The sequence below is a fragment of the Leishmania panamensis genome, assembly GCF_000755165.1.
Source record: "Leishmania panamensis strain MHOM/PA/94/PSC-1 chromosome 26 sequence".
NCBI classification, from domain to species: Eukaryota; Euglenozoa; class Kinetoplastea; order Trypanosomatida; family Trypanosomatidae; genus Leishmania; species Leishmania panamensis.
The window spans coordinates 504,044-521,525 of NC_025872.1; the positions used below are offsets into that span (position 1 = coordinate 504,044).

At 58.4% G+C, this 17,482-nt stretch overlaps 4 protein-coding genes across 4 annotated transcripts, besides 1 other annotated feature; all 4 read left to right on the forward strand.

Moving 5' to 3' along the window:
* Positions 1-73: 73 nt before the first annotated feature.
* On the forward strand, positions 74-1,606 carry LPMP_261440 (hypothetical protein; the record flags this gene model as incomplete). The annotated part of the gene is made up of 1 exon (XM_010701662.1): positions 74-1,606. The coding sequence occupies one exon, from the start codon at positions 74-76 to the stop codon at positions 1,604-1,606; it is 1,533 nt and encodes a 510-aa protein (XP_010699964.1).
* A 1,870-nt stretch (positions 1,607-3,476) lies between these two features.
* Positions 3,477-5,663, forward strand: LPMP_261450 (farnesyltransferase beta subunit; the record flags this gene model as incomplete). Its single annotated transcript, XM_010701663.1, has 1 exon — positions 3,477-5,663. The coding sequence occupies one exon, from the start codon at positions 3,477-3,479 to the stop codon at positions 5,661-5,663; it is 2,187 nt and encodes a 728-aa protein (XP_010699965.1).
* A 909-nt stretch (positions 5,664-6,572) lies between these two features.
* Positions 6,573-9,572, forward strand: LPMP_261460 (hypothetical protein; the record flags this gene model as incomplete). The annotated part of the gene is made up of 1 exon (XM_010701664.1): positions 6,573-9,572. One exon carries the CDS (start codon positions 6,573-6,575, stop codon positions 9,570-9,572), a length of 3,000 nt encoding a protein of 999 aa, XP_010699966.1.
* Positions 9,573-10,235: 663 nt separating this feature from the next.
* Positions 10,236-10,533: a repeat region.
* A 428-nt stretch (positions 10,534-10,961) lies between these two features.
* Positions 10,962-12,923, forward strand: LPMP_261470 (hypothetical protein; the record flags this gene model as incomplete). The annotated part of the gene is made up of 1 exon (XM_010701665.1): positions 10,962-12,923. The coding sequence occupies one exon, from the start codon at positions 10,962-10,964 to the stop codon at positions 12,921-12,923; it is 1,962 nt and encodes a 653-aa protein (XP_010699967.1).
* Between the last annotated feature and the right edge of the window lie 4,559 nt (positions 12,924-17,482).

A 17,482-nucleotide genomic window follows, 5' to 3' on the forward strand; every position in this document is an offset into this window, starting at 1 on the left:
TGTGGCGTAGGTGTACAAGCGTCCCTTCCCCCCCCCTCCCTCTTCCTCTCCCTTTTCTTTCAGCTCTTTGTTTATGAGTTTTTTGAGTGGTATTGAATGCGCCGTCGACCTCACACCCTCGCACGCGTATCGATGCGCCCTTCAATACATCAAGTGGGCCCTGTCATCTTGTACTAATGGGGTGAACAAAAAATGCAGATCCGGCGCGCGCGCACGACGACAACTTGGACACAGTGTGATAGCAGACACGAAATTCGTACAAGTCGCACGATGGTGCATCTTACCCTTACCGTCGGCAGCGCATTGGCTGCCGTGGTGCTTCTTCTTCGCGAAGTCGACAATGGCAAGGCGCAGAAAACTAAACCACACCTTATCGTTTTCTTTCACTCTACCCCCCCCCCCCTCTTCGTCTCCTTCACGGATTCACCGCGCTGCAGTGTTAGGGTCTAGTCCTAGTGTACCTCGCCTGCTTTTCTCTGCGCTCCGCCTCCTGAGCTTTTCTGGCGCCGAGCTCTTGGTCTCTGGCGTGCGACTTAGCACGAAACTTACGCGAAGCCGAAGCGCAATGACTTCCACTACCGACAACACGAGCTGTGGCCGTCATCAGCGGCGTCTTGGCGACTCCGTAGTGGTGTCTCGGACTTTCTTTTACATGGTTATCGGCGTCCTCCTGTGCCTCCCCGTGTCGAGCTCCGCTGCGGGCTACAACGCATCTGCGCATGTGAACAGCGACTTCGCCGTCAATGCTCTTACTAGTGAACTCAAGGTGATCATGCTGGTGGAGAGCTCCCCTCGCAACTTCAGCTCAGATGCCTTCCTCGGTAACTTATACAATCTCTACTCAAGCGCCGATACAGCCATCGCGAACATCAGCTGTGTGTCCATCGTGAACTGGTGTGCCTCGAATTCCAATGTGCTCAACACCACCATCTCGTGTCCTAACGGCACCAAGTACAACAACAACTCGAACTACACCTACGTGTACGTGCAGGTGCAGCTGAGCGGGTGGGACAGGTCGACGACGGTGCTTCCCAGCAGCGTCGACCTCTCCTCTGCTGGTGTCATCTCGAACTCGATCGTCACCTACTTCCCTGGTCTTTATAATCCAGACCTGAACACGTCGGGAACAGGTGGCGGCCTCATCCTGGAGTTCACGTCTGATTTAGTGCTCACCTACGCCGTCTTTGGGGTCCTGATGGCCATCGCCGTGTTCGCCTTTATCGGGGTGGCGGTGTGCGTCTGTCTGTGTGACAATCGCCAGCTCAATCGCAACAAGAGCGTCATGGACCGAGCCATTCGAGCCGTGCATCTCAACTATGTGGCCGCCCTCTACGGCCGTAGACGGCACCAGCAGCAGCAGCCCGCCCCGGCAGGCTTCAACGAGCACTACAACATGTATGCTGACATAACGTACAACGGGTCTGCTGACGCGCTGCGTGTCTCACAGCACTCACTGAACTCGCCACAGACCAACGGGGGACAGGCAACGGCTCGAGGCAACGACTGGGTCTACTCGCCACGGGAGGCTGACAATACCCATGAGATGGAGGAGGTGGGCGATCCGCAGTCAAGAGACTGGGACAGCGCAAAGCACAAGAGGATGTGAGAAAGAGTGACAGAAGACAACGCTGTGTGTGCATGTTTGTCAGTATCTCCCACCTGTCCTCCTCGCCATCCATGCCACGACTCATTGTCTGGGAGGCACAAAGACAAGGAATGGGAAGCACTGGATGGTGAAACGCAGCGACCGTGCACAGGTGCTGGCCAAGTCTCATTCCCTTCCCGGTGTCTCTCTGCTACACTGGTTAGATTATTATCGTCGCCTCCTCACACGCACACATACGCGCTTCTCCTTGGTGCCCACCGCCGCTATCACCGGTGCTACCTCTTTCCCCCGACATCTGCTTTCTCTTGCCCATTCGCTTGTGTTCTTCGCAGCCCTCTCTCTCTCCCTCTGTGGGTACCTGTGCCGAGCACACCGCGGCCGCCGTCTTCTATATAAGGCTCTTCTGTTTGCTTCCTCTCTCTCTCTCTCTGAGGATCTAAGCGTCTGCGCATCGTGTGAGCTCACCACTGCTCCTGCGCGTGGTAGTCTGCAGGCGTGGGTGGACTGTACACGGATCGCCCCCTCTCTCGTTTTTTGCTTTTGTTTTTTTTTGTTTTTTGCGCTCTACCCACGCTCGACAAGAATCAATCAGAGAAGGTGAAAAGGGGGGAGGCGGGGCACAAGATGGAGGGAGGCGAAGACCCACAAGAGCGCCTTGACAACGCTCAAGAAGCTGCCACGGGGAACTGAAGAGCAGAGGCAAAAGGCACAGATGTGCGGGCGTTGTGGACACTCGCTCCATGCTATGGACCCATACCTCAGCATGTATTTGCGTTTCTCTGCGTGTACGCAATAAAACGCACGTATGTGGTTGCATATCGCTGGGGAGCTGTCCCTCTCGCATGCCTGACTCTTCCGTCTTTCCCCCCTCCCCCCTCCCCCCTATATTACGTGTAGCTCACACACACACGCCGCTCGCCTCAACGTTGTTTGGTGCTTTTCTTCTTCTCCCTCTCATCTTGAACTGGCGAGTTTCTTCGTGCTGACTTTTTCTCTTGCTTTTTTTTTTTGGAAGTGTGCGGCCCCTCCCTCTCTCTCGCTCTCTTTCGCTTGCTCGCTTGTTTAACGTCACCGTCACGACCATCCACTCACGCATACCTCCAACTACCCACTTGAAATGCCCAACGAGTGCTTAAACATGTGTGGGCGTGTATCTATGTAGAAATCTAGGCCCCCACTGCAAGGGGGCCCACTCGCGACATCACAACAGGGAAAAGATACTCCGTAGTTTCCCTCCAAGCTGTCGCTGCTGCCATCTGCCCTCCCTCTTCTCCTCCTCCTCCTTCGAAACCACTACCACCACAGCATCCCCTTCTCAACTACGTATTGGCAGAGAACTGCACGCTACACACGTACACTCGCACACCAGCTGCAGCTGTCGTAGGAATACGGTCTAACAATTTCCTCTCTTTTCGTTTAGCTCTTACCGCTCATATTTCCCCTCTCCCCCCACCCGCCCTCCCTTTCGTCCTCCTCCGTCGTTCTTCGTTACTCCGACCCCTTCACGGGATGCTTCGCTGTGTCCTTCTGGTGTTGCAAGTCTGACACCTCATAATCGCTCGCCCACTGGTGCCATACATATCCCTGCAGACCGAAGGTGTCCCACACTAATTCCCCTTTCCCTTTCATTCGCCTTACGCCCTGGTGAGTGCAGAGACGCGTTATCATTTCGTAAAGGCACTCACCTCAGAGGGGCAGACCTTCCCCCCTCCCCCTTTCCCCCTTCGTGGCTGTGACAGACGCACGGACGCAGCTCCCTAGTCCATTCTCTGGATACCGGCTACCGACGTTCGACATTGCCTCTCCGCAGCCGTTGTCTCCCCGTCCCCTCCCCCCCCCACACACACACTCGCCTCTCTCTCGAATCATCATGAACTTGGCGCCGGACACCATCACGACAGAGGCGCAGCGCAAGACGGAGCTGTTGCTGCTCGATTACCTGCGCAGCACAAACCCTCACGTTTACGCGCTATGGAAGTATCACCCGGACAAGGACAAGGACGACTCCTCTTTCTCCGCCGCGTCGTCGTCGTCGTCTCCGGATGCCAATCGTGGCGCCGGAAGTGATGACCACGACGACGAAAGCGCTAGCGCGTCCTCCTGCTCAGCAGAGCCAACACTAACGGATCCGTTTGTCTGCGAATGGCCGCGCTTCCACCGTGCCGCTCACGTCCGCTTCCTCATGGAAAACCTCAACGCGGCGCCGCAGGGCTTGTCCGGTCTCTACCCTTCGCGGCCGTGGATCGTATACTGGGCCTTGCAAGCTGCCGACGTGCTGAATGTCATGGAAAATGAGGTGCTGCACCGTACCCCACCAAGCGCAATCGTGGCGTTCCTGCACAGCTGTCTCAGCATTGACCACACATGCCAAGCGGAGGTAAACAACCGGCTCGCGGTTGCCGCCAAGTCCACTAGTAAAGCTGGGGAAGTGAAAGTTACTCACACCACCGGCACCCTTGCGGGAAGCAGCACAACATCCGTGATACCCGCGAGTGACAGCGACGACGCGACGAGCGCCACCTTCATGCCACCAGAGGGTACTGCAGAGGTGATTGACGGTCCCTCGCGGCCGGTGATAGGGTTTGCCGGTGGCGCCAGGCACCAAGAGCCACACATCGCCTCCTCCTACGCAGCCTGCTGCGCTCTCGCGATATTGAGCTGGTATGAGGACGGGGCGTCACTGCGGCAACTTCCGCGCGCCGCGATCAAACGGTGGCTGCTCACACTGCGCAACGAGGACGGCAGCTTTCGTGTGCACGGCGGCGGTGAGTCGGATATTCGTGCCTCGTACTGCGCCGCAGTCATGACAACCCTTCTCGGGCTCGATGACCCAGAAAGTTTTGACGGTGAGGCCGGCCGCCGCGAGTTTGTCGACGACGTGCGCGACGTCCCGGTTCTCACAGTGCAGACGGCGCGCTTTGTTGCCGCCTGCCAGACCCATGAAGGCGGCTTCACATGCTCGGCCACCGCATCGGAGGCGCACGGGGCGTATACCCAATGCGGCCTGGCCGCCCTGCTGCTCATGAAGCAGCCGCACATGGTACATCAGACTTCACTGCGTCGCTGGCTCGCTGCACGTCAGCTGAACTGTGAAGGCGGCTTCAACGGTCGCACAAACAAGCTAGTCGACTCGTGCTACTCGTATTGGATCGGCGCATCGCACGTGCTGCTGCGTACGGTCGAGGCATACACAAAGTGCTTCACCGAAGTGCCTATCACACCGTCAGGTAACGAAGACAGCACGGAAGCTAACGAAGATGGTGGCACTGAGGATGGCGATTCTTCCCCGTCCTCTCGCTGTCTTCGGGCTCGAGAAGTGCTGCTGCTGGACCACGCGCAGCTACTCGACGTAAAGATGATTCACGCTAGCGCCGATGACGCCTGGGACCATGCTGAGGGGGAGTACCTGACGCGACTGGATATGGTGGATCAGTTCCTTGGTGCCGATGATGAGGTGCTGCGGTCGGCAGAAGGAAAGAAAGCAGCCAACACGGCCTTGTATGAGCGTCTACTGGAGACCCAGCTCGCCGCAGAGCGCAGTTCTAACGGCGACGGCGACGCGGCTGCGGGAGACGTGCAGGGCAGCCTGGAGGCATGGCGAGCGCGCCAAGCTTTCCTCTACGCCGATGTGGGCGACTTCTACTTCAACCAGCGCAAACTGCAGGACTATGTCCTGCGCTGCTGTCAGGATCCCGAGATTGGTGGCTTGATGGACAAGCCCGGCACAGCACACGACGGGTACCACACCTGCTACTCGCTCTCAGGGATGAGTGCAGCGCAGAACTTGCAGTATCGGACCCATGCTACCGCTGCCACCGTCGCGGCCTACACCTCCCCCTACCTCGGACGCGCCTTCGCCCGCTCGTATCTCCCAGCACGTGAGAGCAGTAGCATGCGCAGCAGCAACGAGGCTAGCTATGGTGTAGTGTTAGACTTATCAAGCACCTCCGCCGCTGCGGAATCGATGATTCTGCAGACAACGAACCCAATCTTTAACATTCATCAATCGCGCGTGCTCTCCGCGCTGCGTGTGTGGAGTGCAAAGACGTTCGTGTAAAAGGTTGAAGCGACAGCGGCAGACGCTGCGTTGAAACGAAGATGGATGCCTGTGCTAGGGCCGCGTGCACAAGAACAGGCTTTTTTTGTTCATAGCGCCGCCTGGGTGTCTCTCCCTTGGCTGGCCAGTGTGAAGCTATTGTATGCGGAAGGTTGCGGAAGTAGAGCGTTGTCGCGTCTCTTCCTTCTCCTCTGCAGGTGGTCGGGGGAGAAACGAGAGGGCTGCATGCGCCCACACGTCTCTAACGTATCACAAAACCCTACAGGAACAGAAAAGGAAAGAGCTCTACCCTCTGGCGGCAAGTTGTATGGGCACCGTATAGAGGGCGCACACACGCACACCTGTGAGTGTGTTATCGACGTCTGTCGTAGTGAACACACTGCGCCTGTCCACCTCAGCCCTGTCGTGATGAAGTAGCCGAACTCTGCCCCTCCCACCTACTCGCTTTCTCTCCTCTCGAGGTGTGTGTGGGGGGGGGGGTATAGGTGTGTGGTGTGGTGCTTCTCCAGCACAGAGAAAGACACACCTGCATGTTGGATGCTCTCCCGCTTCCGTTTGGGTGGGGGGGGGGGGAATTGGCACACCTCTCCCGCCAGGCACTTTCTCGTGTATTCGCTCTCCTCGCTTCACCGCTCGCTCTGCGCAACATCGTCTGTCTTGAACTTGAACCCCTCTTTACCCCTCTATCACTGCGATGCCTTGAGGAACACACTCACAAGAACAGCAGAGAGAACAATACACTTCAGGTGCAGAAGGTCATCAAAGACGCGGGGCTCACATCATAGCAGTAGCAGCAGAAGAGGCGAGAAGGACTACGCGGGGTTGCAAGCAGTATCTGGTTAGTTTCCTCGTGTGCGCATACAATACCCTTCCGAGAAAGAATTGCTTTCTGCAGCGGTGGGATAGGCGATGGCGACCGCCATTCCGCCCAGCACGACGGTGGAGGAGCTCTGCCCCCCGCCTACTGGCACGCCTGCGACCACCACGGTGCCCAGTAAACCGCAGCTGTCGGTGCCCTCCGCTGCGTCCACCGCTCTCTCTAGCGACTGCATCGCACGCGTCAGCACTGTCATCGCGGACGACATACGCCAGCTCAGCCGCGATGACCTCGACGTGAAGCGGTGGCTGAACGCGACGCTCTCGCGCGTGGTGGATGCTGCAAAAGAGGTGCCACTCGTAGGCGCCACCGCTGCTAGCGCGGCATCTCCGGCATCCTCCAAGACCTCAGCTGCTACTTCAGCGCTTGTGACAACGGCCTCTGCTCGTAAGTCTCTGCGCCTGGAAGAGCAGCTGGTACAGCTCCTGCATGCCCGAGTGCAGACTCACAGCCAGGAGCTCAGCACCAGCATTGAGAATCTCATTTCCTCCACCCTTGTACGGCTTCCGCGAACCACGCTGGAGCTGAAGCGCATGGCGACAGAAGCTGCAGAGCTCACAGAGCAGCTGCAGTGCATTGAGGGCGTCGTCAACCCTGCCGTAGCCGCTGGCTCAGACACATATGTAAAAGAGCTGCAGCTACGCAAGGCCTCCGAGTCAAAGCTGCACAAGTGCAAGCGATACCTGGAGAAGGCGGCACAGGTGAAGGAGAACATCCGCAACCTCCACTATCTCGTTGAACACCGCGAGTCAATGAGCAACAAAAAGGGAAACGGCAGCGCCGGTCAGATCATCGCTGTCAACGCCGCGAACGGCTCATCGCTGTCGGACAAGGCGACGCCTCCACATCGCGACTTGGACGAGGTTGCTGGTATCATCCGCCAAACTCGCGAAGACCTGAAGGAGATCACGGCTGTCGATGACGCCTTTGGTGAGCAGTACAAGGCGCAGCTGGAGCAGTTTGCGCAGTACATTGAACATGCTCTCGAAGAAGAGTGCGTGGCGTGTCTGCTGGCTCATCAGCTGGAGCGCGCTACTCGCCTCATGACCACCCTTTACAGCATAGGGCGTGCCGACGCCGTACTGAAGCGCTACGGGGAGCAGGCGGCGATTCAGATGGCGGCGATACAGCTGGAGAAGCTGCGTGCGTGTGTGAGTAGTGGAGGCGCTGGAGCCCACCGGAGCAGTGCGGCTGCCGCAGCGGTGGCAGAGCTGCTTCGCCAGGAGATCATCCCGGACGACAACGCCTTTGTGTCGCGTGAGCTTGCGTTTCTGTTTAGCCTTGTACGGCGTACGCTGGAGGAGTCCCAGGCGACCTCTCCGCTCAAGACTGGCGGAGTAGGGCCCAGCGGAGCAGCTCACGATGCAGCAGCGCCGGCATGTGGCAAGCCCCCTGCGGCCTCTACGCCCTCCGCAGTGACAGCAGCCTCAGCGTCGGCCGCGCCAGTACCCGCAGGGGGCACGAGCGGAGGTGGCCACGTTGCTGTCGAAGAGGATTCCCGCGCTACACAGGCGCTTGAAATCATATCCATCATTCTCCATAAGCTCTACGAGCCGCTGCAACTAACGCTGCAGCCGCTGTTCACGGAGCAACTCAACACGACAAACGCCGATTTCGTAGCGTGCCTGTCGGCCATTCAGCTGATTAAGATCTCCGCAGCGCTCGTGTCGACGACACCACCACAAGGAGCAACAGAGGACCAATCTCCGAGCCGCATGGGTCTTGCTACGACACCAGCCACAGTGAAGGACTCATTGGACAAACTTGCGCGCGAGGTAACGCACCGTGCACTTGGCCTCTTCGCCGGAATTTTCCATGAGGAGCACGTGCTGGAGCGGTACGCGGAGCGTGTCTGTTCGCCGGTGGAAGCGTTTTGCCAGCAGCCACTTTCCAAGGTTCTCTCAGCTGCTTCGAGAACTGTCACCGCTGACGAGTGCGACGAGGACAGTTTGACGAGTGTGCTCACGCAGGCGATTCAGGAGGTGCTCGTCTACGCGCCGGAGAAGATCACCAGGCGGTGCACCACCGCCTGGCACGCGTCACTTTCAAAGATGCTCACGCAGCTGCAACCGACGTCTAGCATGTCGCAGCATGCACTGCTGCAGTGCCTGTTCGTCTACAAGCGCCGCATGCGTCCGCTCGTGGAAAAGGCGCAGCAGAGCGTCGAGGACTGGCTATCAACGGGCACCGTGCGCGAGCGCTACCCGACGAGCGCTAGAGTGCTTTGCACCGACCTACAAACTCGTGTGTGGGGTCCTCTGAGAAAAGAGCTGGAGGAGGCACAGGAATCCATCCAGAAGAACATCCTGAGCAGCATCACGCGGCCGATTCTCACCACAGTCGAAACGTACACGTCTCTGCCGTGCTGGGGCAACGCAGCAGTCACAGCCGACGGCTCCTCTGGCTCCATCCCTGGTGCGACAGACGCATCGAAACCCTTGGGCACCTACACGCAAGGACAAGCCGCCCCAAGCAGCGCCGTGCGTGACATGGGAGAGATGCTCATGGAACTGCCCCTGACGCTGGAGACTCTCTGCTCCAGTGCCGTAGCGGAGAGCTGCCTCAATACGCAAGGGACTGGCAGCGCTGGAAAGGGTGCCAGTGACGCCGACACTGAGGATGGCGTGCGTGCGTTGATCGAGGAGCAGGCGGAGGAGTGGCTCGGGACAGTAGTGAGCAATGTGGTGAACACCTTTATTAAGGAGAAGGTGTTGCCGCTGCAAATTGGGCCGTTTGGGCTGGTGCTACCGTCGCAGCAGCAACAGCAAGCGCAGCAGTCGACGTCGAGGGCGAGTGAGGAGATGCAATTTCACTACACTGCGTCCCTGGAGCAGCTAACGACCGATCTCGACTACGTGTGCAACATCCTCTCCGCTGTCAACGAGGAGTCGCTCGAGACGGTCCAGCGGGTGCTGCAGGCTGTGCAAGCACTGACCCCTGCCTCCATGACTGCGGCCTTCGTGGTGAGCGATGCAATTCGCATGACAGCGATGGACACGAGCGCAGCTGGCAGCGCAGAAGAGCGGGATTAGCGACCACAGCTGTAGAAATTTGAGCAACATCGCGTCAACAGAGAGTGAGAGAGACTGTGACGGGTTAGGAAGAGAGCGGGTTGCACTCACATAGCAGCGTATCGGTGAGTGGTGAGGAGATGTAAGCCAACGTGTGCGTGTGCGTGGGGGGTGCGTGTTACCTCTTCTCTTGGACGTGCCGACTGTAGCCGTTGTTCTCTCACGCCATATAGTGTGTTTGTGGCGAGAGAGGAACAAAAGGGCAATGGTGTGCCCCCACCACACCTGCCTTCCACGATCATACGACGTTGTCTTGCGTCGCATCATCTTCTCGCGCATGACCGCGCTGGTGGAAAGTCGGGCGGTTGCTTGAGGGGAAGCACTCAAAAAAAAAAAACCGAAAAACAAAACTCAATGAAGCCCTGTGTGACTGCTGGGCTAACGTGTATCCGCATGAGGAAGTGAGCTGAAGAGAACCACACACGCACACGTATATAAATATATATCTGGGTGAGTCGCACAGATAAGTGGTTGCTTTTCTTCCTCTCTCTCCATCTCCCTCCTTCAGTGTGCCGCGTGGATGGTGACCCTGCCGCACTCTCTCACTACCGAGTGGTTGGTGGCGCGCTCTTCCCTTATTATTTTTTCTGTGTTTCGCTTCAGACTGTCCACTCTCTGCCATATAGTACGAGCTCCAATTCCCCACGACACCCCACAGCCTGGCGCAGGCTCCCCATACCACTAGTCAGCGAGGGCCGGGTGAGACACGCTCGAGTCACTCGGACACTCCGCCTATCGTATGGATAACGCAAACGTGCTCACTGCCGCAGGTCACGCTGATCGCCCGGCGTCGTAGGTGCTTGGCCCGGTCGCCACCAGAGGGGGTTCGGCATTGGAAGAGTTGAGGGGGGGGGGGCTGCCTGGCCTCCCCACACCGCAGAGCGGGAGCGCCGGGCCCCCGGATGCCACGCGCTGAGGGGTGACCACCTGTTGTTTGGGCTTTCTTTCATCTGTGCAGGCTCAGTGAGAGAGAGGAACAACACGGGGCCCCCTGCGGCCTCTGCTTGAGACGCAATCCAGCATGCACGGGAAGGCACACCCACACACCTATACCTACGCACCCTTCTCCTCTCCACCTCATGTGCCTCTTTCTCTCTCTCTCTCTGGGAGTTGTATCTTTGCTGGTCTCGGCTTTGCAGGTGCCTGCGCAGTACTGCCACTGCTGTATCACCGGGTCCTCGCTCATCCCTCACTCTCTTGTCTCGCCGTCTGCTGGACGCAGAGGGAGGGACGGAGGGGGGCCAAAGAGGGCCGATCTTTACAGTGCACTGGCCCTTTTTTCTTTTTTCTCTCGCACACTGCCGTGTTGACGCTTGCAGAGGATAAAAGAATTGCTTGCTAACTACACGAATGCGGCCCCTTGTCCTGTCACGCGGGATAGCACCTCCATGCCGCGCTCCACCGTGGAAACCGCAGCAGCGCAAGCAACCTTCGTCTCTGGCGTCGGTCCTATTCCTTCTCGGCGTCCTGTGCCTCCTAGCAGCATCGCTCATCGCAGCCGCGGCAACTGGTGCTTCCCATAAGCCGACAGGGAAGAGACAGACAACCGAGCTTCTCGCGCATGTGACCTTCGCCAGCTGCAATCGCCAGAGCCATGACCAGTCCTTCTGGATGAAGACCATCGCCTCGACGATTGCTGCGCAGTGTGCGAGAGGCGGTGGCAACAGCAGCAAGCCCCACACAGACCTCCTTCTGTGGCTCGGCAACGCTCTCTACGCAGACGTCGATGAGGCTGGCGTGGCCGTGAGCGTTGCGCGCCCTTCACACGCCATCGAGCAGGAATACAAGCTCCTCACCGAAAACCCGCGCTACCGCGAGTTTGTCAAGGAAGTTGTTGGCGTGGACGGGCGTGTGATTGGCATCTGGGACGACCGTGACCTTGGCCTGCGCGGCGCGGACGGCAGCTACGCTCAGTCAGAGGACATTCGACGCCTGTACCTAGGATATATATGGAAGGGGTATCCACTCGCCGTAAAGGACGCCACTGGCGATGGCACTCCTGGAGCGCTCTATTCCTTCACCGGGATTCCTGCCCCCGCCGGCTCGCCGCTCGCCGCCCTTTTCGTTCACAGTGTGTGCACAATAACGCTTGACGTTCGAACGCAGCGGACGGTGCCGCCGAATCTGGCGGATGTGCTGCTGCGCCGCAACGAGGAGGCCGACCTGCGCCTTCACGGTCGTAAGGAGACTTCGTTCGATGTTAATCTGGCGAAGATCCGCGACGCGCGTGCGCAGGTGCTGAAGGCAGACCTGCTCGGAGAACGGCAGTGGGCGTGGCTGGAGCGCACATTCGCCACTTACCTGAAGCCGACTGTGCGCAGCCCCGGAGATGCGGCGGGCCGCGCGCACTGCGCCGTCACTCTCATCGCATCGCCGTGGCAAATTCTGCTGAATGACAACAAGCCCTTTGAGGGCTGGGACCTCTACCCCGCCTCCCGCAGCCGTCTGCTCCTCCTCCTAAAGAAGTACCATGTCGAGCGCTTTATCTTCTTGTCTGGGCACGCAGAGCTCGGCGAGCTCGGTGTGATGCGGCGGTCATCAAAGGAAGACACTCGCTCTGAAGCCCCGACAGCAACCCTCACGGACAGCTTCCTGCAAGAGCGGCGAACGCTGCCGGCGGCGAAGCTGCTACCATCGCGGCGGTCGAACCTCGTGGAGGTGACGAGCAGTGGCCTCACTCACACGGTGCGCGAGGCACCCTTGGTCGGGTGGCTGACGCGTTGGCTCATCACCTCGCGGGTGGAAGAGGAGACACAGAGCAGCGGCTTGATCAAGCGGCCTCTCTTTCTGAGTCGCACCACGACGATGGAGCGGCAGTTCGGAACGCTGCAAGTGATTGGGGACCGAATGGCGGAGCCGAGGCACGCCAGCGCAGCAACAGCCTCACGCGAGGAGGTGCTTGCCCGGACGAGAGTGCTCATCACCCTCCACAGCGTGCAGCGGGCTGGTGCGCCCCTCGTGACACTGGAGCGCACGCTGGCGAATTTGCCGTCCTACGCAGCGGAGTCGCTGGAGGAGGAAGAGGAAAGGGATGCAGTGAAGGCGATGGACCTCTACGATGTCGCTCATCTTCCCATCTTTAACGTGTACAGCTCCCCTGGGGACTATCCGTGGCTGAAGCGGCGTATAGCAGAGTGGCAATGTGCGGAAGTGCCCTGTGTCAATGGTCAGGGTTTTATGCTGCTGAAGTTGATAGCGAACCTGGTCCTCGCCTTTGCCATCGTCCTGGTGTTCATTGCTGCCGTCTATTACTACCAACTAAAGCATCCCGACGCGCACGAGGAGAACGTCACGAAGCTGAAGCAGGACTAGCGAAGATGGGTAAATAACGAGCTGTAGCAGCCCACAGAACTGCAACGGAAAGTGCGAGGGAAATGACAGAGATGACGCAGGCACGGAAAGAGGGCGTCTCGAACGACATGTGTTTGGTGTCTGAGGGATGACGTGGAGGAAGAGAGGAGTGAGAGGGGGTCGAATATGTTTTACCCTTTGGTCGCCTTCCCCTCTACCTCATCTCTCCCGTCACACACATACACACATACGCACAGGCAGACGTGCATTGTCGTCCACAATGTCCCCCCACTTTCTCCCTCTCCTCCTCCTCCTCCTCCTCCTCACACACACACACACACATAGTGCGCTTGTTACGCCGTTTCGTGTGTGTGTGTGTGTGTGTGTTCGCCACCACCCATCGCCCTGCTACACCAGCGCCAGTGGATGGCCACCGCTTTGTACGAATGCGATGCAGTGCAGTGCTGCGGTTTTCGGCTGTTGCTTTTTTTTTGGTCATCTGCGTCTTCTCTCTGCCCTAGCGGTTCTTCTCCGACTGTGTTGTACGACAAGTACGCCGCGTGCCCCAAGACCAGGTCCGAAGGCGCGAGGGAGGGAGGGAAAGAGAGAGAGAGCAGGATAGGTGGAGAGAAAACTCGATTACAACGCGGTGCGCAGGCCCACAGGGAGAGTGAAAGAAACCGAAGCAAGGCGGGGAAGAGAGACTCTGTGAACTCGGCAGCAGGGCCAGTCGCGTCGCGGGGACGGAGGCGGGAAAAGGCAAACGTACACGCCAAAGAAAAGGTCGGCATCATTGCTGTGCGCCTCTCGCCCGCCTACACCCCCTCCCTCTCCTCCTTCTGCTCTTCTCGCTCGCTTGCTGTCTCCTCTTGTCTTTCAACCCTCCCTCTCTCCCTGTGCGCTAAACCGCCCGTCATACTGGCGATCGGTGACCTCGGCCTTCCGTGCTCAGTCTTTGCTCACCCACGACATGCACGCGGTCGTCCCCTCTGACGCCACGTCACTTGCCCCCTTCTTCTCTGCCGGCCTCGGCATCTTGTTTGGAATACGTCAGATCACCTCGGCTTCGATTTATCGACTGACGCACTAACGCCTCTCTCCTCTCCTCTGCTCGCATCTCTCTCTCGGTATTCTCGCCTCCAGCTCGCGTTGGGGCTGTGCGCGTGCTGCTGGCAACCTCCCCACCCCCATACACCCTCTGCTGGCTCCCGCTCGTGTGCGAAAACAGCACTCGGTATCGCACATACTTCTACACGCACACGTGCATACACAAAAATACTTTGCAAAGCACCGCCGTGGTGCCCAGCCGACACCGACGGCGGAAATGCGCACACTCGTGGACATGGATGCCAGCGGTGCCTTCAAGCACAGCCCCACCTCCCTCCACTACAGCGTTGAGAAGGGCGTCCAGCGCCCGCCTTGCCGAGGGACGCTGGATGCTCTACGTATCGTATGCATGTCCGCGGGCCAACCAGTGGCTTGTTTTCAGTGTCATCAAGGGCCTGGATGACGTCGATGAGATGCGCTACACGGTGGAGGCCCTGTTTGACCACGAGACACACACAGCCGTCAACAACGGGAACTCCGAGATCATCCGCAATCTTAAGCCGTACCTGTGGCAAATGTGCCTCTTTGCAGTGACAGTGCGACAGTGGTGTAGCTGCCCTTTCCGGTGAAGCAGTCACTCGATATGACAAAACAGTAGCGCTGCGACTTTCGAGTGGGCTCCCCTTACGTCCTTCCGGATGCTTTGCGCTGATAACCGAGTTACGAGATGCGTTCCTCTCTACCGCGCTCTCACGCGGTCTGTCTCTCGGCTACTCTGCGGATCGCCCCCTTGACGCAGAGGGGAAACTGAGAAGAACAGAAAAGCGTCTTGGCCTCTCTCTCTCTCTGTAGGCGTGTTGCTCTCCTGCAACTGTGGCAACCGACAGCTACCCACCACCCATTGCAAATTCCTATCAGTATCTCACCCCACCGCGCATCCATCATCACCCCCCCCTCTCGTGTTCTCTGTCTCCTCCTTTGCGCCTGCAATGACACCGTACAAGGACATGGCGCTACGCCCCTTCCCTTTCCCCGCAACCGCCCATCACGAAGAAATTGCCGAACGGGGCGTACCTCCTATGATGGAGCACGGGGAGGATTACTAGGTCGCCACATTGCCTGATGGATCCAGCGCATGACAGTCACCCACTCCATCGTGCCCTGCAACACGGGCCGGCGCGCGTACGAGAGGGCTCAAGTACTGGCGGCGTTTGTTCTACATCGATTGGGGTGTTCGCTGCTGCAGCTGCGGGTTAAGCATTTTTCACACCTGGCCATGTGTTGCGCCACGGCGGGGCACTTGAGACGGCATCCACACAGCAAGCCGAGAGTGACAGTGCTGCGGTGGAGCAGCACTGTCACTCTCCTTCCCCTTGCAAGCGCCGCTTACGATGGTCATCTTCACAGACACTTCGGAAGACTGTTTAACGCTCATCTGCCATGGCAATACTTTTTTTGCACAGCAAGCAGCGAAAGTGGTCTCTGATGTCGACGACGTCACCGTGGATGCGACTGCGTGCACTACCGAATCCCACGGTCTCTTGTTTCACACGTTCCGTCTGGCGTGGCGCGACGCTGAGGGTGCCGCGTTGCACCGACGTCTGCCGTACCCCCATCCAGCTGTGCAGCTCGCGTTGCGCTCCGATTAAGTGTACCGCCGCGCTGATGTGAATATCCTAATGCAGACAGCGGAGCACCTCCTCGCCCCAATCTTCCCCATCTCTGGCAGCAGCGGAGAAGCTGCCAGAGATGGAGTGAGTCTCGGGTCTATCGTCTTTGCTCGCTTTATGTGTATCTTACATGACCAACTCAGGCTTGCCGTGGCAGCGAGAGAGCGCAACAGCAACGCATCGTCACCTCTGCTCCGCTAATGGCGTGTCTGTCGAAGGGGACGACGTTCTTTCAAGGCTGGAGCGGGCCTGAGCGGGCGCATTCTGTACCTGTGGAGGGTCTGCGAAGCGCACCGGCCTTTGGCTGATGATGCAACCTTGGATAGCGCTATCACTGCAGACGTCATTGATCTTCAGCACCTTCTGGGGGATCAGGCAGATACACCTCAGAAAGCCCCTGGAGGGTACACCACAGCAAGTGCCTGCGCTCCTTGGCTGCAGCCCGCCTCCCCCACCGTTGCTGAGCGGGGAGGCAGCGCACAAGTCAGGGCAGCCAGAGCTGGGGACTTTTATACATTTCCTCCTGCCATGTAGCGCTCTAAAAAGTGCGTACAGTAGAAAGACACGTAGGGCACGATACTGTTTGCGTGGGTGGGTGGGCGGGGTGGCGCGTGCCTCGACAGCCAAGAGCTCGTTTCAGAGATGCGCAGCGCACATGCCGCATTCTCCCTCATCTTTACACTCCTGTTCCCCCCCCCCTCTCCGCACCCTAACGCACTTCCTCATGTGATCGTGGTTAGTTTGATCACGTGTATTTGCATGTCGGTCCTGGCTGCACACGCGGAGCCACTTTTCTCCCTCTCTCCGTTAGAGCCAACGAAAAGGCGCAAATATGCGCGGCACTTTGTGTTTTTCCCTCGGCCTTCGTTGTAGAAGTTGTAGGTGAAGAAAGGCGCGTCGCGGTCCTCCTACTGTTAAGACTGCGCTGTAATGCGTGTGGGGGTGCGTGGTTGTGAGGGTGTCTGGAGGGGAGCAAGTGGCGTGAAAGCGAAGTGATGCATTCCGAGAGGAGGCAAAACCTCGGCGCTTCCCTCGCGCTTTTCACTTCCCCGGGCCTCTGTTGCTGTTCGTGCTGCTGCCCTTTTTTTCTTCGTTTCCCCCTCTCCTTTGCCTTTGCCTGCATCGCTCCGTGTCACGCTTCTCGCCCACCAAAGGGGAAAGGTACGAAGGGCAGAAGAGAATAACAGAAAATTCTGATGTTTCCCTGTAGTGGCTGCGCGCGGATACACGCTCATTCACGCTTGGGTACGAGAGCGAGAGACTGGGGAGGGTGGTATCACCGGCCCCCCTCCCGCCCTCTCCTCCCTCTAAGTACCCCAAAGCTGTGGATGTAGCTGTGGGTGGATGTGTGGGATGTCTGACGAGCAAACACGCTGGTGCGGAGACATCAACGGCGTGCACCTCATCATGGTTTCAGCGTCAGCTCTCTCTTTCTCTCTGTACCTCTGCGTGTCACCTTTGACGTCTGCTAGCCTCTCTTTCGTCTCCTTCAACATTGATGATGTCTCCTACTCGCTATCGCTTCCCCACCCCACATACACACTACCACCATTCCCAAACACACATACACACATTGACCAACTCGCCTCCTCCGGGAATCACGTTATTCCTAACGTTAAGAAGCAAGTGCATCATCTGTATCTCGCTCCGCAACAACCTCACAACGTAGTCGATCAGTCAGTCGCCCCGCTTCTGCTGGATCAGCCTGTTTTTTTTCCCTTTTACGCTACCTCTTGTTCCTCGGGGAGCGCATTTCTCTCTTGCCTTTTTCCATTTCTGCCTCGGTATCTTCGCCCTGACGCGCGCCCCCCTCTCCACACACTTCTCTTCGCGTTTGATCACGTCGTCTTTGCCCCTTGCGCA